We start from the raw sequence: 23,357 nt of genomic DNA, 5'->3' as shown, positions 1-23,357 counted from the left end.
TGAAGACTTGATAACTCTTTACAGCTTATTTTTTTTCATGGCATTAGTTAACCTTCTATTTTTGTTGTCCAGGCAGGAGCAGGAAGATCTTGAATTGAAGCACAATTCCACATTGAAACAGCTGATGAGGGAGTTCCATACACAGCTGGCACAAAAGGAACAGGAGCTGGAAACAACTCTAAAAGAAACCATCGGTAAGGAAAAATTTAAATTCAATAAAGAACAAGTCAGTATCAGCAGAGACTATTTGTAATTTAAGCTCCATCTTTTTATATTGTGCTAAGTGCTTTAAGTAATTAAATTGGAGAAAAATTATTCTTGCCCAAGATAGTTCTGTAATGGGAACTTTCATTGCCTGGCCATGGCTTGCCTTACTGAGAGGAGGAGCAGGTAAATGAACCTGAAAGCATTAGCAAATTAATTGCCTTGTAAAGACACATCTGCTCTGTGAGAAGGGCACATTGATCAGTTGATTTTTATAAAATTTTATTTGGAACATGGATTCTTACAAAAATTGGGACATAGATATTAATTCTTACCTAATGAGTTTTCTTGTGTGTGTCCATTTTTTATTTATTAGATAAAGCCCAGGAAGTGGAGGCTGAACTTTTGGAAAACCATCAAGAAGAGACAAATCAGTTATATAAAAAAATTGCAGACAAAGAAGATGATCTAAAAAGAACAGCTAAAAGATACGAAGAAATCCTTGATGTACCTTATTTTCTCTATTTTGAAATTTAGCTGTAAGATATTTCATGGTAGTGCTAAAGAAGATTGGGCTTGGGCTGTCAGATTTCCTGTTGTGTGTGTATGTGTTTAATGTAGAGGTTTGTTATTTGTTTTCTTGTTTGTTTTTTAATATATTTTTATTGATTTCAGAGAGGAAGGAAGAGGGAGAGAGAGATAGAAACATCCATGATGAGAGAGAATCATGGATCGGCTGCCTCCTATAAGTCCCCCACTGGGGATCAAGCCCACAACCCGGGCATGTGCCCTTGACTGGAATCGAACCTGGGACCTTTCAGTTTGCAGGCCGACACTCTATCCACTGAGCCAAACCAGCTAGGGCTGTTTTCTTGGTTTAATATTATCCAAGTTTGTGTTTCTACACTGTATGCAGATTTATAAGGAGTCTAATTGATTTCTGCCAAGACTGTAGTTCCTGATCAGATTCTGGTAACTAGAAAGTACAGCCCCATTGGCAGGTATTGGAGCAATAGAGTTACTAAAGGAAAGAATTTATTCTCTTGTCTTTCTCCCAAAGTTAGGCTAAATTGCGAGAGAACTAGACTAAGCAATGAGAGCTTGTGCTTGAATAAAGTGTAAATGTATGTTTTAGTGTAGCTACTTAGCTAGGCTGGGATCTTTCCAGAGGAGCCAGTTAGCTTTATTTAATCTCTACCCAATTTACATTTTTTTTTTGTTTAGTTTTGTTTTGTTGGTTTCAAGGGATGAAAAAGATGGGGGGGAAAATGGAATGCATCAGCCAGATTTTTTATATTTAGTGGAAGAATACTTCAATGTACTTATTCCACTAATGGTGGATTATCATTGTTATTTTTGTGTGTGAAGATAAGTTATGAATGCTAGTGAAGGACTCCAGAACATTTTAAAATGTAAAACAATGTAAATTATTATTCTTTGGGTTGCAGATTATTTAGTTACTCCAAGCTTTATTTGATGAACCATTTGATGATTAAGAATGCATAAATCAGAGAATCATTTCTCAACGGATTATGGCAGCAATAGAAGTCTCAGCCAGGAATAGATTCTAATAATTTTAAATGTAATTGAAAAGGCTGGAATTCCAGGGTATGACACATGCATATAAATGCCACCTTTTTATACTTTTTGAGCTTTAGATCTCATTATGAAAAGATTGGAATAATTTCACATTTTCTTATACTTTCGTAGAGCACTTTGCAGGGGGTAAACTGTATCACAGCTATAGAGTTCCCTTTTGTGAACGTCTCTGTTTCTGGATGTGTGGGGTAGCAGAAGGTAGATTTTCCTAGGTCATAACAAATGTGTAGGTAGAGGGATGAGGGATGAGGGAGCAGGGAGAGAAGTTAGCCTTTGGTATGGTTAATTCTTGAAAATCTGCTGTTTACTACAGAAAATTAAGGGAATGGTCCTTCAAGCTTTGGGCTTAGAGTAGCAAGCAATTGGGTAGGAAGTGGAGGGTGGCAAAGGAATTGGGTTTGCTCTCCCCCAAGTCTCTTCCTGTATCTTAGACCAGCACTGTCCTTTGGAAATATAATGCAAGCCACAAATATGAGCCACATATGTAATTAGATGTTTTAGTAGCCACATTAAAGAAATAAGAAGTAGATGAATTTAATTTTAATATTTTAACTAATAATATAAAAAATGTTATCTTGTCAACATGTAATCAGTATAAAAATTACATATGAATTAAATTTTGATATCAATATGTTTTCACATTTACCATCCACCTCAGTTTGGACTAGCCACATTTCAGGTGTCTTTGGCCACAGTTCTAAGGTATCTAGTAGCTACTGTATTGGACAGTGTGGCCCCAGACTTTCAACTGCAAGGTCTACTAGGGTTGACTTTGAGATTAAACAGATAGTCCTCATCTAAACGCCCCAACTACATACTGTCTTGAAGAATTTTTTTGTAAAAATATAAACATTACTAGAAGAGGATATTAATAATTCTCAGCAAACACCATATTGCTTTGATTCTGAGACTGTTCTGTTATATTGTTTCCATTTAGAAATTTCTGGAATTAGAGTTTTATATGGGATTTGTATGTATTACGTAGTGCTGTCCGCCCCCCCCCCCCTAAGCTGTTATCCAGATTGATGATTAATCTTAATGATGACATTACAAAATGCTATATTTTTGCCATCATGAAAATAATTCTGTGATTTGTTAATAGCAAAATGGAGCACAGAAACATTTTCATTTTCCTGCCTTTGCTATCTAGATAACATTCTTAGCATTCCTTCTCCCCTCTGAAGGAACTAGGAACTTTTGTCATCCTTGAGTAACACTTTCTACCTTTCTCAGCCCCTCACATGTATGTATATTTTCATACACCTTTAGGATATGAAATCTGCTTATGTTCTCTGACTTACTAGGCAAAGAAATCCTCTGTCTCCCTTTAATTGTGTGTCTCCAGCACAGTATTCAACATATGCAGGCTCTTAGGATGGAGTTTTTCATTGAGTTACATTGCGTGTTCCTCTCCTCTTAAGTCCATGGCTACTGCCTCGATCTGGGCTGCCATCTTTCATATGGTCTGGTCTGCTGTATTAATGTCCCACCTGATCTTGCTGCTGATCTTTTTTTCCTAAGATATTCATCTCTTCCTGTCAGCATTATTTTCTATCTTGAAACAAACATGTGAGCATATCACTTCCCTCCTAAATGCCTCCATTGGCTTCCCATTGTTCCAGTGATACCTCCTCCAGTTCAGTCTGTGTTCCAGCCACACTGGGCATTAGCTTGTTCATATTTCAAGCTAATGCTTATGCTTTTCTGTGTGCCTAAAGAGCACGCTCCCAAACTTCATGTGTTATTGAGCTGTTATCATCTCTCCATTTACTTTTCAAAACAATTAAAAATTGTTTCACTTAAGAAAAAAAATTTTGAATGTATTAAAAAAATCAAAAAGATCAAAATAATATAAAACAGTAAAGTTGGAGAATGGTCTATAATGAAAATTGTTCCTATTCCTGTTCTCTGTTTTCCATGTCCTGTCCCCTTCTTCCTCCACAGATAACCATTAGTTTCTTGTGTAATATTCTAGTGTTTCATTATGCAAACTGAAACTTTCTTATTTTTTCTTTCCCACCCAAAGTTAGCTTTTTAAAATATGTTTTTCTGCATAATATATATTTTTCTGCATAAAATATACTTTTCATTTATAGTTTTTTAGCAAGCCCCTTAAATGGAATTAACTGCATCTGTTTTCTTTGGTACTTATCTGTATTTATTATTTCACTTATAACCTGATTTTTGTCATATATACATGTGTAGATATATTAATGTATCTGTCCTCTCCCCTAGACTATAAGTCTCTTGTAGGCAGGGATTTTATTATTCATCTCTAGTCTTGAGGACCTAGCCTAATGCTTGGCTCATACTAGGCACTGGGTAAATTTGAAGGAGGTGACACATGGTGGGGCAGGGAAGAGTTTATTTGGGAAGAGAGGTGGTGACCTCTCAAAGGAGGGGTTGAGTATGCCCAAGTAGAGGAGCTTACCTAATGGCTTAGTCCCAACCTCAGAGCAGTTTCACTGGGAGGAAGTAGCTCCTAAAGCTGCATTGGCTACAAATCTGGTTTCTTTTTGACAGTGATTGTATTTTAGTGATTTTGCTTTGGCATAATAACTAGTCTTTAAAACATAATTTCCATTTATGTTCATAAATATTCAGTCCAACTAGTTTTTCTTGTTTTTATTTCAAAGCAAGCAGTACTGTTCTTTTTGTCCTTCAAGGAGACTAGAAAGCTTTTACAAAGGAAATATACAGAACTGTTTTTTAAGTTAGAAATAACACATTAAGGATTATTTTGTAATTCTTAGTGGGCTTGCTTTAGATTGGTATCCCATAACTGTCAAGGGAAATGTCAGGCATAGCTAATTGTCATATTAAAATCTGGGCCTAACTGAATAAGGAGCTAAGAGATGATCCTTTCAAATAAGGCTAAGCCATCCACACAGGATATGTAATGGCAGAATAAAAACAGAAACCCAAGACTGTGGGCAGTGAAGTATATACAACAGTTTCTGGTTAATGGCATTTTAGGGATGGTGACTAGGTTAAAGTGTGCCTCTGGGGAGATGTTAAAGGAGATTCCCTGCTTTTGTTGAGAGAAGGGGTTCGTCGTTTTTCAGGTGGTCTAAATTCATGACAAGTGGTATTTAAAATTAGATTTTCCGTGTATCCCATGGTGGTTCATTGCCTTATTTTGTGCCATGGGACCTATATGGTTTTATTTGTTTTTGAGACTGTTCCTTGGTTCTGGCAAGTCAGCATCTGTTAAGTCAGAAACCTATTTACGGTTGTTTTTCCTGTTTAGACTCTTACTTAGCAAACATTTGTCCTGCCGTCATTACTTAAATTTGATCAATATTGCAATTCCAAATGTTCTTTTAGCACAGATGTGATTCAAAAATGTTTAGGTGTTGTTTTTTTCGTGTTTTTTTTTTCTTACAGAGGTAGTTTTCTCTATACCATGTTGTTTCTCTGTGTTCTTTTTAATGTTTATTAACACATTTTTTAATTCTAAAGGCTCGTGAAGAAGAAATGACTGCAAAAGTAATGGACCTGCAGACTCAACTTGAGGAGCTGCAGAAGAAATACCAGCAAAGGCTGCAGCAGGAAGAAAACCCTGGCAATGATAAAGTGAGAGGAACAAGACTTGGCGTCACACATTTCTTGAAAATGTCATTTCCAGTTTTTGACTCCCTTACTAACACACATACCTACCTCATTTAATCCTAACAAAAACCTGGCCTTTATTTTATAGACAGTGAAACTAAGGCTCAAGGGGGTTAAATAAAATGTTCAAGCTCACACAACATTGATTGTGTGAGCTTGAACATTTTATTTAACCCCCTTGAAAAATAAAATGGTTATTTTATTTTTGGTTATACTAGTACTTCTCAGCCTGTTCTGTGGAAAAAACAGCAGAGGAAAATGAACCCCACAGTCCAGAGGCATAGCTAAAATGCTCTATAGAAAGTGTGATAATTTTAAGTGTTTATATTTTTGTGTTAAAAATTCATGTGAATTTTAATGCTACTCTATAATATAGCTTTGTAGTCACTTAGAAATTTTTTTAGTTATATACCACTAAGAAAAACAATTCCTGCCCTGGCTGAATGGCTCAGTTGTTTGGAGTATCTTCTGGTACACCAAAAAGATGTCAGGTTCAATTCCCGGTCAGGACACATACCCATTGGGGTGTGTATGGGAGGCAACTGATTGCTGTTTCTTTCTCACATTGATGTTTCCATTTCTCTCTCTAAATATCAATAAAAATTTATCCTTGGGTGAGTTCTACCAAAAAAAAAAAAAAAAAGGCAATACACTTCCTATTTTTCTCCTTGGTTATTGGGTCAGATACAAATGTAATAGGATTATTTTGAAATATTGGACTGAATTCAAAGAGATCTGGTACTGTGTATCAAGGCATTTTTATAATTCCAATCTTTTTTTTTTTTTTTAAACCTCTCCTGAGGACATGCTTAGAGAGAGGAAGGGAGAGGGAAAGAGAGAAACATCGATCTGCTGCCTCATGCACATGCCCTGACCGTGAGATTAAGCCTACAACCCAGGCATGTGCCCTGACCAGGAATTGAACCTGCAACCTTTTGGTTTACTGGACAATGGTCAACCAACTGAGCCACTCTGGCTGGGCAATACCTGTCTTTAAGTTAAGTTGATTCTATGAAAGATGAGCCATATTTACCCCGTGGCTTCCTATCCCATTGTGCACCCCAATAAGTGTACACTCACAGGGCATGTAGGCTTGAGTTTGAGAATCCTGTCAGTGTACCATTCTACTTCCGAAAATATTCTCACTCATCCAGTGTCATCTTTTCATAGCACTGTCATGAGGGCCTTGAGAAAGTAGGTAGGCGCTATTCATATCTTCATCGTTGAGAGTTACAGATAATTCATTACAGAATGTTAGTTACCAGGTAACAATTTTCCAGACACCATTTACATGGATAACCTTCCCAAACTGGAAAGAAGAAGCCTGGATAAAGGGCTTTGCTATTTTGAGCCATTTGGTACCTATATCTTATTTATTAGCACTGAGCAAGCTAAATGGGCTTTTCTCTGTTTCTTTAATAGCTACTAAGTTGTTTTAGTTTTTTTTTTCCTATTTGATCATGATGTGAATAGACCAGGTGCTATAAAATATTACTTCTTATGAGAAGAATACATGTTCTTTTCTTTGGTATCAAAATAAGTATTCATGTTACATATAATGACAGTTTGATTTGTGTTGGGATGCCATAGAATATGGAAAGATTATGAGATTAATATTCAGGTTTTCTGAGTCCTTTACCTTGTGTCATAAGAAAGGAGATAAAATAGCCTTCATTTTTATTCCTACTCTAAGAAATACCTTTTTAATTTATTCTTCATAAATTTTTATCCTCTTCCTTCTCAAGCATCTTTTGTTATTTCTGTGATATCTTGAATTGCATATCAGTACTGAGTTCAATGAAAAATAATTTGTGATTATAGCTCAGAGTGGATTCCCATAAATAGTTGTTTAGATGTTTCCTTAAAGGGCCTATATGCTTCAGATAGATGTTAATATGTTTAATTTTTACAAATTATATAAACAAATACATGAATATATTCTTGTTGTTAAGGAGTCAGATAATACACCTCCCCTGCTAAGTAGTAATCATTGTTAGAAGTTCCATGAGTGGCCTTTCAGGTTTTTTTCTTGTGTTTACCAATGTTTATGTATATTCACAATATAATAATTTGTATAGCAAAATAGACCAGATTTAAAAGCAAATAATCAGGTAATCTCATTTCAAATCTGACCACTCTCTTAAGCCTATAACACTGAATTCTTTTTTCCTTGTAATTTCATATTACTCTATTTTATTGTTTCTTAAAAATGTCATTGTATACACTCATTTTTTCTTTTCCATTTTCAGGCAACAATATTGGAACTACAGGTAAGACTAAATCTTCATTGAATTTCACTGAAGGTAGTGCATTTTCAGGAGCATTCTGTGTTTTAAGTTAAAACATGAAGAGACTATTTTTAATTTTTTAAAATTCCCAAGCAGTACAGAAAAGTGTCTGGACAGTGATGAAGCCCATATGCATTTCACATATGATTTTTTTGTTCTTTCAGACACAACTAGCACAGAAGACTAGTCTGATCAGTGACTCAAAGTTGAAAGAGCAGGAGTTCAGAGAACAGGTATATGTCTAATTCGTGCCTTTTATTTGAACTGCCTTCCTTAATTTATGTTAGTATGTACTTGGATCTCTTTTAATTAAAAAAGAACTGATTTAATAGTTGGCTTTGCAATTTTGTTTTACATTTATAGAGGATATCTCTCTAAATTCATGATTATATATACCTAAACAAGAACATTTGCATCTTATTTCTAATGCTTAACATTTCAGATACAAATTTGTGTTTAATTTGTAATAACAAGTTCTGAAAGTTATTTTTGCTTTTATCAGAGGGAAAACACACTGACATTAATCTTTATTACTTTTTTCTAGTAGCTAGATTATCTTGACTTACTATGATTTGTCCACATGTTATCCAGTAATTTGAGTTAAATATGACCATGTGTGTACACCTAGAAGGATGCACAGAACATAGAAACACCACTATATGTGTATCTGTGGTGCATGATCTTTAGTGGTCTTTTTCCAAATTGGAGGAATATGCTATAACAAGTTGAATGAAACAGCGCTATTTGAGGACTAAGTTCCAGTTTTACTTAATTTTTTTCTAGTTCTTAGTGCTGTAACTTTTCTCATCTATTCTCAAGGTTATTGCTTTAAACGTCTCTTCTTTACCATCCTCAAATCTTCAAACTGTCCTAACATAACAGTTTTTATATTAGTTATTTTTATAGTGATAAAGTACATATAACAGAATTGACTATTTGAACCATTTTTAAAAAAATCCTGACCTGAGGATATTTTTTCCATTGACTTCTAGAGAGTGGAAAGGAAGAAGGAGGGGAAAAGAGAGGTGGGAGGATAGGAGTGGGATAGAAAGACAAACATCAATATGAGAGAGACACATCGATTGTTTGCCTCGCGCACTTCCCCAACAAGGGGTAGGGAATCTGTGTCGGAGATACATGCCCTTGGCCGGATATTGAATCCACAACCCTTTGGTCCAAGGGCTGACGCTCCAAACACTGAGAAAAACTGACCAGGGCCATTTGAACCATTTTTAAAAGCACACGATTCATTGACATTTAGTTCATTCACAACACCATATATTTCATCACCCCAAAAAGAAGACTCTTATCCATTGAGCAGTCACTCTTCAGTACCTTCTCCCTCACCCCCGGCAACCTCTAATCTGCTTTCTGGGTCTATGGGTTTGCCTGTTCTATTTACTATAAATAAAATCATATAATACATGGTCTTTTTTATTGGGCTTCTTTCAGTTAGCGTGATGTTTTTAAGATTCATCCATGTTGTAGCATGTATCAGTACTACATTCCTTTTTTATGGCTGAGTAATATTCTGTTTATGAATATTCTACATTTTCTTTATCTGTTCATCAGCTAATGGATATTTGGGTGGTTTTACCTTTTGGCTGTTGTGAATATTGCTACTGGGAACATTGTGTACAATTTTTATTTGAACACCTGTTTCCAATTCTTTGGGGTATATTCTCAGGAGTGGAATTGCTAGATCATATGGTAATTATATGTTTAACTTTTGAGGAACCACCAAACTATTTTACTTTCCCACCAATGAAGTATAAGGACTCTAATTTCTCCACATTCTCACCAACCAGTTTTTTTTTTTTATTATAGCCCTCCTAGTATGAATTGGTATCTCATTATGGTTTTAATTGGCATTTTCCTGCCCAGGCTGGTGTGCTGAATGGTTAGAGTGTCAGCCCATGCACTGAAGGGTTGCAGATTCCATCCCTGAGCCCCCACTAGGGCCCCTGCGGGAGGCAGCCAGTCGATGTGTCTCTCTCTATCGATGTTTCTCTCTCCTTCTCTCTCTCCCTATCCCTCCCTCTCTAAAAATCAATGGAAAAGTTATCTTCAAGTGAGGCTTAACAACAACAAAAAATTGGCATTTTTCTAATAGTGTTGAGTATCTTATCATCTGTTGTGTATCTTCTTTAGAGCAAAGTCTCTTCAAGTCCTTAGCTCATTTTTTAGTTGGGTTATTTGTTTTTGTTGTTGTTGAGTTTTAAGTGTTCTTTATATATTCTGGATACAAGTCCCTTATCAGGTACATGATTTGCAAATATTTTCTCCCATTCTGTAGAATGTCTTTTCACTTTCTTGGTGAGGTTCTTTGAGGCACAAAAGTTTTACTTTTGTTCAAATCCAATATATATATGTTAATATAATAATTATATGTTTAACTTTTGAGGAACCACCAAACTATTTTACTTTCCCACCAATGAAGTATAAGGACTCTAATTTCTCCACATTATCACCAACCAGTTTTTTTTTTTTATTATAGCCCTCCTAGTATGAATTGGTATCTCATTATGGTTTTAATTGGCATTTTCCTGCCCAGGCTGGTGTGCTCAATGGTTAGAGTGTCAGCCAGACACTCTCTCTCTCTCTCTCTCTCTTTATATATATATATATCCACACACACACACACACACATACATGCATATATATGTGTATGTGTATATATATATGCATATATATATATGCATATGTATGTGTGTGTGTGTGTGTGTATATACTAGGGGCCCAGTGCATGAATTCATGCACCTTAAAAGAACTGTGGGCCACGAGGCTGCAGTAGGCTAAGGGGCGGGTCTCGGCCCATCCTCTGCGCCCCCATCTGCCGGCAGCCCCACTCCTGCCACCAACGCTCCCACACGCTGACAGCGCTGGCCCTGCTCGCACCCGCTGACAGCGCGGAGTGATTGGGGCCGGTGCCACAATGGGTGCGAGTGGGGCTGGCAGTGTCATTGGGTGCGAGCGGCGGCTGCTGCCCTGATCGCCCCTCAGGGGGAGGTGGAGAAGCCCTCAGGGGCGATCAGGGCCGGCAGCTGCTGCTCGCACCCACTGATGGCGCCTAGTGATCGGGACCAGTGCCGGGCACCGGCAGCAGGTACAAGCAGCAACTCTGGCACTGGCTGCGGGTGCAAGCGGGGCCAGCGCCAGCAGTAGGTGTGAGTGCCAGGTGGGACTGCGGCACACGGGAGCAAAGAATTTTCAGTAACCACTAGAGGCTCGCCCCAATGACAGCAGCCAGCACCCCACCTTGGTCTGGCACCCCTGCTCACCTGCTCCACCATCCCGCCGCGGCCAACACCTGCCTTGTTCCGTACATGCCCCCTGGTGGTCAGCGCACGTCATAGCGACCGGTTGTTCATTTGTTCCAGTTTTTCCATCATTCAGTCTATTTGCATATTAGCCTTTTATTATATAGGAGATACACACACACACACACACACACACTAGTGGCCCGGTGCACAAAATTCGTGCACGGGGGCAGGGCGGGGAGGGTTCCCTCAGCCCAGCCTGCATCCTCTCCAATCAGGGACCCCTTGGGGGATGTCTGACTGCCGGTTTAGGCCCAATCCCCCAGTGATCAGGCCTAAACCGGCAGTCGGACATCCCTCTCGCAATCTGGGACCGCTGGCTCCTAACTGCTCACCTGCCTGCTGGCCTGATCTCCCTAACTGCTCTCCCCTGTTGGCCTGATCCCCCTAACTGCTCTCCCCTGCCAGCCTGACCATCCTAACTGCTCTCCCCTGCCGGTCTGATCCCCCTAACTGCTCTCCCCTGCCGGCCTGATCGCCCCTAACTGCCTCTGCCTCAGCCCCACCACCATGGCTTTGTCCAAAAGGACATCCATAAAGTCATCCGGAAGTTGTTTGGTCTAATTAGCATATTACCCTTTTATTAGTATAGGTTAGTGTGTGTGTGTGTATTTGTTGTCTGTGCTTTTGGTGTCATATCTAAGAAACCATTTGTATTTTAACTCTCTCTATTCTGTTTTTGGGATAAAAAATCTAGTGGATACAGCAGTCTTTTTTTTTTTTTTTTACATATGGTCTCCATGTGAATTTTATGATGTGATTAAAGTATTTGTTATTTTTAGATTCACAATTTAGAAGACCGTTTGAAGAAATATGAAAAGAACGTATATGCAACAACTGTGGGGACACCTTACAAAGGTAAGAATGATCTCTCTCATATGATGTTACCATGTTGTTGGTAGATTTATGGATGATTTTTATTTTTGTCTTTGCCAATCTAATTTTTTACAATGAATATATTTACTTTTGTGATTCACCAATAATAACTGGTTTTAAGGAAAGAATAGCAGAGTCTAAAACAAAATTAATGCATATTTGTTGTTTAAAAATTCAAATTTAGTGTATAAGTAAAACTGCAAGTTCCTACTTTAGTCTCCATTCTCCAAATGGACCTAGTTGACAATTTATGTATATTTTTCCAGACTTCTATATGTGTGCAAACATTTATCTAATCCACTACATGCAGGCATACACAGTTATATATTTTACATGCTTCTGTTTTTTACTATTACAATAAAGATTTAATTACTAAATTTTAAACCAGGATTTAAGGAGATACAACACAGTTTTTAATTAAATAAGGACTTGCTTTGGATTCTTTCCAAAATGCTTTTTAAAAACAAGGAAAAACCAGTTTGGAAGTTTCCTATAGCTCATTGCAGAGATTAATGATTAATTATTAATCTCTTTGCGGCAGAGATTAATTAATTTGCTACAAAGATTAGTTGCTACAGTTAGGTCAACATATATGATTTTCAGCATAGAGTTGTTGAGTCAGTGCTCAGCAGTGCAGAGAAACAGGACTGCTTCTCTTTGGTAGTTTCAACTTAAGAATTTCATACATAATTTTTTTTTCTCAGTTAAAGTTATAAAATGATCATACCAAGCACTGTTATAAAATAGGTTTTGTGTATCAACTCATTTAATCCTCTCAACAACCCAGGTGGTCTGGTTGAATATGCACAGTCATCTCTTCACCATGCTGGGTCTTTGAAGAGTAAGAGCAAAATGAGCACCCACCATGCAGGAAAAAGTATTAATTGCTTCTCCAGGAAAATAGATATAAATAAGTAATCTAACGTTTAAAACAATAAAATCAGTTATTTTCTGAAAAGTGAAAAACATTGTGAATTCTTGCATTTTGTTGATCTAGAGCAGAAATTTTCAACCCATGTGCTGCAAGAATTTTTAAAACATGCAGTACCTGACTATTTAGTCAGGAGCACTTACCTCTTTTCCCTTAGTCTGTAGAATAAAAAAATGACAACAGCCAACACAAGAATAGCTGTCCAGTGTGAATGAATCAAAATTATACCCTTTTTTTTTGGGTCAGATCGGCAAAAATTCTGTGCTGCAGAATTTTAGGAATTCGTTTATATATACCATGAGATAAAAAAAGTTGAAAATCACTGATTATTTTTTGAAGAGAAAATAGTGTATTATCATTATTTGGTTCTTGGGTAAAGCGTGGTTTGAGTGAATTGGGTCTTCTAAAAATATATACTTTTGAAAAATGAAGGGGTGGTGGGGAGGTGAGGGGCCTAATATATAGTAACGGAAGATGGTTTGACTTTGGGTGGTTGGCACACAGTGCAATATACAGATCTTGTGTCATAGAAATGAACACTTGAATCCTATATGATCCTGTTAACCAATGTCACCCCAATAAATTTAATTTAAAAAATGAAGTATTCCAAACATACACATACATGCGATGTAAATATCAAGTAGGAAGACTAGTTAACACCTAGGAATCTGCCATCTAGAACATTGCTGTACCTCTGAGGTGCCCTGTGCTGCTCTTTAATCTCCTATCTCGCTGTTCTTTTCCAAGGGTACCACTGTTATATATTAAAGCATCGGAACATTTTCCCTAGTCTTCGGCTACTTGATAAAACTCTTAAACATGGGCTTTTACTGTCCAGGCATCCCCAGATTCCCATTTGCCTTCCCATTAATTCTGTGGTTTTATTTTCCTGTGTTCCTCTATCCCTGTAGGGCTTTCCTATGATCTTAGAATGTTTTCATACAGCATTTAGATGTTCCTTGTAGCAGAGTGCTTTTCAGACTATCTAGTGTGCCATACTACTGGAAGTTGATGCAAGGATAGACTTCACATAATGTATAATTATGAATTTATTAGATTAAAGTTTGTCTGCACTGTATCTATTCTTTACTTTTAGGTTGAAATAGAGCTTAACAAACGAACTATAACTTTTTATGGCAGTCTTTTTAAGATGTTGCATCAAAATATTTGAAAATCTTTATAATGGCATTAATGTTTCATGCATTTTCAAGTTATTTTATTTATCCTGTGTTTCAAAAACAGTTTTGAAAACTTGATTTAAACTTAGTGCTTTTTGGTTTGGGATACTAGGAAAACTAGAATACTATTCTGAGATACTAAACTCTTAATAAAATAAAAGTGATTGTTAATTTTAAATTTTAATCATCATTGTAGAATAGCTGAAGCCAACACATAATACTTCAGATTTAAGGAATCTTTGTATAGTCTTTTAAAATTGTCATACCAGAAGAAAGAGGAGGAGGAGATGGAAGAGGAAAAATGTGAGAAATAAGGTTGCTATATTAATTTTTGTTTTCTCTTACAAGGGAAGAATACCAATTGGAATGCTTTATGTATACACAATACAATACCATGCAATACAATATAATTAATACAAGAATGTGCATCTCTATGTTCAATTGTGTGTTGTTTTTTTTAGTTTGCCTGTTTTCTAAGTTTATCTAGTTTTGTCTTTACAATTTGACCTGTTTTTTATTTGACAGGTGGCAATTTGTACCGTACTGATGTCTCACTCTTTGGAGAACCTACTGAGTTTGAGTATTTGCGAAAAGTGCTTTTTGAGTATATGATGGGTCGAGAGACTAAGGTATAAATCATATCTAGTGATTTGACATGTGGTTTAATTTAAAAGGAAATACATTTTTAATATGCATATTAATTCCATATGTTTACTATTAACAGAACATACATGCTAATAGTAGGTGACAGGTACCTGTGTTATTGCTCTTAATTCACAGAAGTTAATTGGCAGATTTTGCTTATATTTCTTACATTTATAAGATATTAATTTAAAAAATACTGTTGGATGATGTTAAATACTAAAACTTAAGATTTCATTAACTTAATACTTTGTGAAACATGTGGCTATTTTTATTTTTGACTTAGGATCTTAAAGTTAGAATAAGGGTAACTTAAGGATAGTGTGGAAGTATTGGAAATGATCATAATTAAGACTGACTGCTTAGGGATATTTACAAATATTTTACATTAGTCACTGTAAAAAAATCATTCCTTCCTATAAGGAATATTGATCATTTAAAAATTACCACATCATATGAGTAATAATGCTTGGCTAATTTGTTTTTTAGAATGTTAAATTTATTGTAAGGTCTTTGAGCGTATTTATTTCCTCTATAATGCATTTAAAATAACCTTATATTGGACTTTTGGTAAATATATCTTGAATTGAATTAAATGCATTTAGGAAAATTATGAGTCTTTTCTCAAACAAAATTTTCTGTTTAAAGCAATTTCTTTTTCTGATATTGTTTCAAGTTTTTACTTACATGAACTTTTACACTGTCTATATACCTTGGCCGAGAATGGAACAATGAGTTTTCTATTCTTTGAAGCAATCAGTGTTTTAATTTATAGGTCTGTGGGGTTTACTGAGTCATAGGTTGTTAAGCCAGTTCAGGGATTGATTTGAAATATATTTAAAAACCTGAAATGTAAGGGCATAAGAAAAACTCTTAAAATAATATTATGAATTTATGGATTGTAGATTCAGCTAAACACTAGAAGTTATATAGGACTGGAAGTCCTTTGAGTCCTTGATACCTATAGAAATCTCATTTCATTGTATCAAATAGTTTCAAAGTAAAATAGTAACTATTGTGAGTCTGAAATGTATCACAGGAGGTATATATTAATTCATAGTGATTAGTGTCTTTGTTTCCTAAGGAGTCTTTTTTTTAATTCAAAGGGTAGCTAAAACCAATTTTCTCCTAAACTTATTAAAACAAAGCTAATGAAATATAAGTTTCTCTTATTAAGTCTTTATTGGATAGTAGCCTGTGTTTGAGGTGAGGTAGACAGTTTATGTTGTCTTGTTATTATTGCAGGAAAAGGGGAAAGGCATGTCTTTAAAAAAAAAAGTTTCTCAGAACTTTAGCAACTTTGGTTCATTTGTGAATTTAAAACTATGATCCCAGTGTTGTGGCTAAATAAATTATTTAACCTTTTCTTGGTCTGTGGAATGAAGAGACTGACGGCCCAAGCCTGTTTCTTTTGGAGCTTGCGAATATATGTGGGATGAAATCTCTATAGCGTTTAAGTCCTTCTGAAGAAAGACCCAGCACAGACATAAGGCATATTCTGGGGAGTACTCTCTCTATTCTTCATCTTCAGCATGCAGGGCATTTTTCTAGTCACTAAAAGTGCTGAGTAGTTTATCATTCTGCATTCACATTTTAGAGGTAAATATTGAAAATTGGTAGTAGATTTTCGACTTAATTTACTGCATATTTATTCAGCACTTATTACCTGTGGCCCTTTGTTTATTGCCAGGATGGATAGGGAGATGAAATTTGACGACATCCCTAACTTTAAGGAGATTACCATATACAGATGCTCCTTGACTTTTGGTTACTTCCTGATAAACTGTCACAAGTCCAAAATATCATGTCTAAAATGCATTTAAGACACCTAACCTACTGAATGTCATAGCAACATGCTTAGAGCATTTACCTTAGCCTACAGTTGGGCAAAATCATCTAACACAAAGTCTATTTTATAAAAAGTGTTGAATGTTTGATGTTATTTATTATGCGTGTTGCTTTTGCACCATCATAAGGTTGAAAAATTTAGGTCGAATCATTATAAGTCGGGGACCTTCAGTCGTAGGAAAGGGGAGCTGTTCTCAGTGAAGCATATTGTGATGCAGAATGAGATAAGCACAGGGTGGGAAGGCCAAGGAAAATGTCATGGAGAAGCAGGTGTGCCTACTGGGCTTTAGACGGGGCTTAGATTTTGATAGATGAGCTCAGATAGGAGGGAAAGCCTAGACAGGATGTCCAAGGCAGGAAATTGAGGGTGGGTTTTGGAAGACATGTAGTCTGGTCCAACTAAAACACTGGATCTGTGAGGTGGAAGTGATCTGCTTAAGGCTGCCCAGTGTGGAGGGCCTAGAATACTTTCAGATTTTACCTGGAGATATTGGAGGGGGGCGGGTAGCCCTGGAAATTTTTGAGTAGGGGTTGACAAGATCAAAGTTGTTTTAGACATCTTTTTGGCCGATTTTTCTAATTTTTACACATTATTAAAGAATTTGAAATGGAGACCAGATTATGGCTTTAGAATAAACCAGAATCCTATTGGCCTCTGCAATTTGATTCTCATTTGTAGTTGTTTCTTGTCTAGCAGGATCTGTCTGTCACCCCATGTATTTCTTCATTTGCCTTTGCACACAGTGTCTCTAGTTAGTTTCATGAGGCAGATGATTTTTTTAAGACCACATGTAAGACACACTTTCTTATAGTATGAAGTTAAGTATGCTCCCTTTCTTCTGTTGTTGCACTTTCATTTTCTTGGGTTTGATCCTTTGTGCTACTACTGATACTAAAATTCAACCTGTTCTCCTTTTCAATAGAAATTGTTTCTCATCCTAACTTTTATTGAAGTCTCTCCCTAAAGCAAATCTGACTAGAGGCCACTTCCAAACCAGGTGGCTCATTTGAACTTTACTCCCAGGGCCTGAGGGTACTGTACAGAGAGTAGACAGTCTGGCTTCTTTCCCGAGGTATGGCAGAGAGGTGGGCTTCTCCATTAGTGTTTTCTGGCTTGAAGGGAAGAGCTTGAAGCCTTTACTGGATGATCAGCTGCAAATTCTGAGGAAATTGCTGACAAATTTAGAGGTGGATTTCCCATTTCCCATTACTTAGAAATGTGAAGAGACACTAGCCAAAGCTTTTTTATTGTTTTGATAGACATGCGTGTGTATCCTTGTATATGTGGTTTCATAATGAATATAAATGGACTTTTGGGTACTTTGAACTTCATAAGCTATTGAAATTAAAGAAATTCTTGTAACTGTAAATTCCTGAATTTTAAATTTTTATTATTTCTTAAAAACAGCCTTCATAGTTAATATATCAGAAAACATTTAAAATTGCTTCAGAATGTTAATAAAAAGAATATTGAAATAGTTACTACTTAATATTTGTCTTGCCATTTCCTGCACATTTATGCTTCATTTCTAGACTTCAGTTTACCAATATAATTTAAAGGATGAGGGTTTTTGTAAAACGCCTTTGGAATTCTCTAAAAACTAAGTTGTTTAAGTGGTACTTTTTTGATCATCAAAATGGCAGAGGCAAAAAATAAAAAGAAAGAAGGAGGCTGAAACTAAAATCTTGCTGTGTTGGGGTTTGTGTTATTAGCTTATCTCTTAGTTGAAATTAAGTATGAGAAATATGTAAAGTGCCTTGCCTAGGCTTTAGCACATAATAGGAAGTTTTAAAATGTTAGTTTCTTTCCTTCCTGGAAATAATTATACTTTTTTTGGTAATGATGTGAGTTCCCAAAATTTTTGGTTAACTCTATTACATCATCTTTTCCTCTGAAATCTAGTCTATCTCCTCCACCCCCAACTACCCTCCCGCGCGCCCCCCCCCCCCCCCACAATTAGTCTGTGTAGCAATAAACAAGGAATGTTAGAGTCAGTTCTCTGTGTGATCCTCCCCTTCTCTGTAGGAATCCTCAGGAGAGCACTAGCACCTGAATCTGTATGTAAGGTCTAAACTTGTTGTCCTACTTATTTCATAAGTGGTATCTTCTTTCCTCTCTGTCTCCCTCAAAACATCTCATCTTGATACAAAATAGGGAATTTCAACCTTTGAGGAGAATTTTCCACGAGCTTATGGGTGACAGTCTGACTTACGGTATATTTATTTAGATCTGCACAATTTATTATCTTGTTTTGCAAGCCACCATGTGTACTGTTTGATTCGTCATGTTTTCTACCAAACAAAACATCTTGTGTTTATTTAAAATGTAATTTGTATTTCTATTAGGTTGATGTGCTGCATGTTTTAAAATACCTACTAAGCATGTTCATGTTCATGCAGTAGCCCATTTTTATGAGATATATGATGTGATTTAGTTAAAGCTGAACTTGGGAGTATCTAATTCTGATTATTTAGAGCATATGTATTGGCAATAGATAGATTTCTACAAATAAAAAGCCTCATAAAATGAATGAGTAATAAAGTTGTATATTAATAAGACAAAGGGCCAAGAGCATTAGAACTTTATATAGCTTAATGCTATTGTAATTGTATCTTCTTAAAATAATGTCAGCCAGACATTGTGAGGAGTCCTTTTAAATTGAAGTTCTAGTTTTGGCTGTTATTTCCTTGATTGATACCTTCACATCATACTTCTTTGGTCGTGGCTTCCATTGAGAGCACTTAAGAATCTCACCAGCAGAAATGTCAGAACGGGTCAAAACTTCTGCTCTAACGTCTGTTAGTCATCATCTCTTGCTTTTCTTGTAGACCATGGCAAAAGTTATAACCACTGTACTGAAGTTCCCTGATGATCAGACTCAGAAAATTTTGGAAAGAGAAGATGCTCGACTAATGGTAAGCTTTAAAAATAGGTTACTAATAGAAGATGACTTTGTCTTATCCTATATAATAAAAGCCTAATATGCAAATTGACTGAATGGCAGAACAACTGGCAGAACGACTGGTCCCTATGATGTGCACTGACCACCAGGGCAGATGCTCAACACAGGAGCTGCCCCAAGCCTGCAGGCCCCAGGCCAGCCAAGGCGGGTGCCAGCAGGGGCCCCTGATCTTCCCGCCGGTTGCCCCACAGATCAGCCCTGATTTCTGGCCAGGCCTAGGGACCCTACCTGTGTATGAATTTCGTGCACCGGGCCTCTAGTCTACTTATATTCTATTCTGTCTTATTTACAAAGACTTTGAGTTGGTAAAAGAAATTATTATTATTATACTATAGTCTGAAAAATGAGAGTGAATCCACAATAAGAAAGTTTAATTTAGGGCAGATATGTGAATGGGTGTCTTCAAGGAAAGAACTGTCTTATTTAATAGCAAATATGAGGTTGATGCCCATATATGCTATATTGGATTTCCAGAATTTGGGCTATTTATAGGAAGGATAGAAAAGGCATTTTTCTGGTATAACCATTAAGTATATAATGATGTTTTACAGATTGCAGTTCTGTATTCTATTTTAGTTGATTTTCAAATATACAGTAATTCTGAGTGAAAGAATTTAAGCATTAAAAAAATATGTTTTTATTGATTTCAGAGAGAGGAAGGGAGAGGAAGAGAGAGAGGAAAATATCAGTGATGAGAGAGAATCATCAATCGGCTGCCCCCTGCACACCCCATACTGGGAATTGAGCCCAAAACGGAATCGAACCATGACCTCATGGTTCATAGGTCGACACTCAACTACTGAACCACACTGGCTGCATGAATTTAAGCATTTTTGAGCTTGTGACATATCCTACAAGAGAAATGTAGATAATGAAATTATTAGAAACCCTTGTGTGAAGTCAGCTGTGATTAAATTGGAACACACACTTCATAAGTTATGCAAAATTCTCCATGCCTAACTTCTTTTGCTCTGTTTCATGATCTCAGTACTGCACTTCTCTTTTCTTCTCTCCTCACTGAAGCAAGAAAAGATCTCCTTAGTGATGGGTTAGCCCTGTGGTCAGCAAACTGCGGCTCGCGAGCCACATGCGGCTCTTTGGCCCCTTGAGTGTGGCTCTTCCACAAAAGACCACGGCCTGGGCAAGTCTATTTTGAAGAAGTGGCATTAGAAGAAGTTTAAATTTAAAAAATTTGGCTCTCAAAAGAAATTTCAATCATTGTCCTGTTGATATTTGGCTTTGTTGACCAATGAGTTTGCTGACCACTGGGTTAGCCTATATTTGAGTATTTCCAGAAAGAAGGACTAAACCAATAAGTAATTATCTCCCAAAGCATTCCACCTTATCTAGACAGACTGTGTGTGTCTTAGAAAAGTTCTTGCTTATCTTGAGCCCAAATCTCCCTTTCAGTAGTGGTCAGCAATTTGTTCTGGTTCTAACCCATAAAACTGATGCATAGTGAAAGAGATTGCACGTGTAAAGTATTGATTTATAATCTTAAAAGTTGTTTTGACACTTGATTTTTAAAATAATTATGTAATAAGTTATCATTGTCAAAACACATTGTAAACAATTCAGAAGCATTACGCAGAAGGGGAGGCCTTCATGATCTTCAGCCCCCAAGCTGTTTCACCATGCCAAGACCATCGTTGTTTATAGTGTGGTGACTGTCCCATATTTTCTAAGCTTTATTAATATGTTAATAATTATTCCTTCATCACTTAATTATTTCATAAAAATGAGAGTAGGCAGCAGCTTGCTTTTTTCACTTACTCTATTTTTATATTATGCCACCTCATTACAAATAGTTCTACCTCATTCTTTTTAATGGCTGGTTTTATGATTATATGGATGTCCTACAATTTAATTCACCAGTTTCCTATTCATGGACACTTAGGTGGTGTCCAGTTTCTCAATACTTACGAGCATAGACACAGGGGAGCATCCATATACATATATTTTGCAAGTTTTCCAATAGTATATTAACCTTAGTGTGTTGTGTGTGTTGCAAATATTTTCTAGTTTGCCTTTTGATTTTGCTACTTTTTACTAACTTCACATTACATATAAATAAATAAGTAGTACTTCTAAGGTTGGTCACATTATCCAAGAATAGACTCAGATTTTATAAACAACACCTGCTTTTTCCTGATGCTCTTTTAAAGCAAATCAGGAAGCTAGTTAATAATCTTGGATTATGACCATCTTAAAACAGGACATAGAATTTACTGCAGAAAGTTGCTGTATTAAAACTATGTTTTAAATTGGGTCCCTTTTTTATTTTAGTGTTTTTTTTTAAATATATTTTTATTGATTTCACAGAGGAATGGAGAGGGAGAGAGAGATAGAAACATCAATGATGAGAGAGAATCATTGATCAGCTGCCTCCTGCATGCCCTCCCACTAGGGATTGAGTCCACAACCCGGGCATGTGCCCTTTACCAGAATCGAACCTGGGACCCTTCAGTTCACAGGCCGACGCTCTATCCACTGAGCAATATCAGCAAGGGCTGAAATTGGGTCCCTTTAAATGGAAATTTGGGATGGGTCATCTTTCCTAAAACTATTCCTGATGTACTGTTGAATTACAAGAGAACTACTCAGTGATAAAATTGACATACATTTGAAATGACAATTTGACATAGATATACTGTAGTCATATTCATCAACATTTTCCCATAACCTTTTGATGGTCAATTGAGATTATGTAAATCAAATTTGAATGTGTACTTTAATGAAATTATGAAATACATCTTTTTATAAAACAAGTAATTATACTCTAATTAATGTAGCATGTCAATACATACTTAAAGTGGGAAGTACATTTTTAATTATGTTGTTTAAATATTTAAATTAAAGTTACAAGTAAAAATCTCAGCTACATAGTGTTATATTTAGAATAGGAGGGAGTTATTACAGATTCCTTATACTTTGCCTATACTTCCTTGATTTGATGAGATTTGAGAAAAATTTAAGTAGAATCTGTTTAATCATTTGAAGCTCATATACACATATAACCTATGTTTTATATTAAGTCTTAAAACTAACCCAATAAGCTTTTTTTCTCCCTGGCTTTGTAGTATACTTCACCTCGCAGTGGTATCTTCTGAGTAAACCATCAGTCTATGCTTAGTTAGCATGTGGTGAGTGAAGAATAATGTCTTGTGTCTTCTGTGTTGCATGATACTAACGATTTCTCTGGAATTCTTTTGCTTTTTTGTTTAATGAATATATATGATTTTGCTATGGGTTAATATAGGTGTTTTCCATTAATCCTGTTTAATAGATTAACAATCACCTCCACCAGTAAGATTATATAATTTTAGGGAGTTTTAGTTCTTTAAATAGTACTTGAAAGTTTCAGAATTGCTCTTTTGAAATTTTGTTAAAGAATCCAAAAAAGTACTTATGCATTCTATATTCATTTTAGTTTTTTAATTCCCAAGAATGTTCTTTGAAGTCAATAAAGATTGTAAGAAATAAATGAAAAATCATTTTCTAGGTAAAAGTGAAGTGATATATTTCACAAATCCAGAATTTAAAATATTGTAAAGCTTACTTAGCGTCAAGTCTGAAATAATGAAAATTAGTAAAGTTGATTTAAAAATAAATGCAGTTTTATTACTTCCTGGGATCAACAAAATAACACATTTGTCCTGTGGAGACCCTTAGGCAGCCTGCTTTAATTGAAGATGGCTATTTCTAACTAGAGGTCCAGTGCATGGAATTTGTGCACTGGGGGGTGGGGGGGTCTCTCAGCCCGGCCTGCGCCCTCTCGCAGTCTGTGACCCCTCGCTCCTTACTGCTCGCTGCTCCTTAGCGCTGCTGCGGAGGTAGGAGAGGCTCCTGTCACCGCTGCTGTGCTTGCTAGCCATGAGCCCAGTTTCTGGCTGAGC

At 36.3% G+C, this 23,357-nt stretch overlaps 1 protein-coding gene across 3 annotated transcripts in view; it reads left to right on the top strand.

Annotated features, from left to right (window-relative positions):
• The window catches only part of GOLGA4 (golgin A4), a 95,343-nt gene that overhangs the window by 68,995 nt on the left and 2,991 nt on the right, over window positions 1-23,357 (top strand). For 2 of the 3 annotated variants that reach the window (XM_028131281.2, XM_028131341.2), the window contains 9 exons: window positions 73-194; window positions 581-711; window positions 5,266-5,379; window positions 7,665-7,685; window positions 7,868-7,936; window positions 11,806-11,881; window positions 14,534-14,637; window positions 19,328-19,414; window positions 22,542-22,604. In XM_028131281.2, coding sequence (XP_027987082.2) covers window positions 73-194; window positions 581-711; window positions 5,266-5,379; window positions 7,665-7,685; window positions 7,868-7,936; window positions 11,806-11,881; window positions 14,534-14,637; window positions 19,328-19,414; window positions 22,542-22,571 — 754 coding nt within the window. In that variant the 3' untranslated portion in view covers window positions 22,572-22,604. The remainder of the gene's footprint in view (window positions 1-72; window positions 195-580; window positions 712-5,265; window positions 5,380-7,664; window positions 7,686-7,867; window positions 7,937-11,805; window positions 11,882-14,533; window positions 14,638-19,327; window positions 19,415-22,541; window positions 22,605-23,357) is intronic. The other variant, XM_008154170.3, reaches the window with a different exon arrangement.

Source organism: Eptesicus fuscus, chromosome 18 (assembly GCF_027574615.1).
Source record: "Eptesicus fuscus isolate TK198812 chromosome 18, DD_ASM_mEF_20220401, whole genome shotgun sequence".
NCBI classification, from domain to species: domain Eukaryota; kingdom Metazoa; phylum Chordata; class Mammalia; order Chiroptera; family Vespertilionidae; genus Eptesicus; species Eptesicus fuscus.
This window is presented reverse-complemented; position numbering and strand designations above follow the sequence as displayed.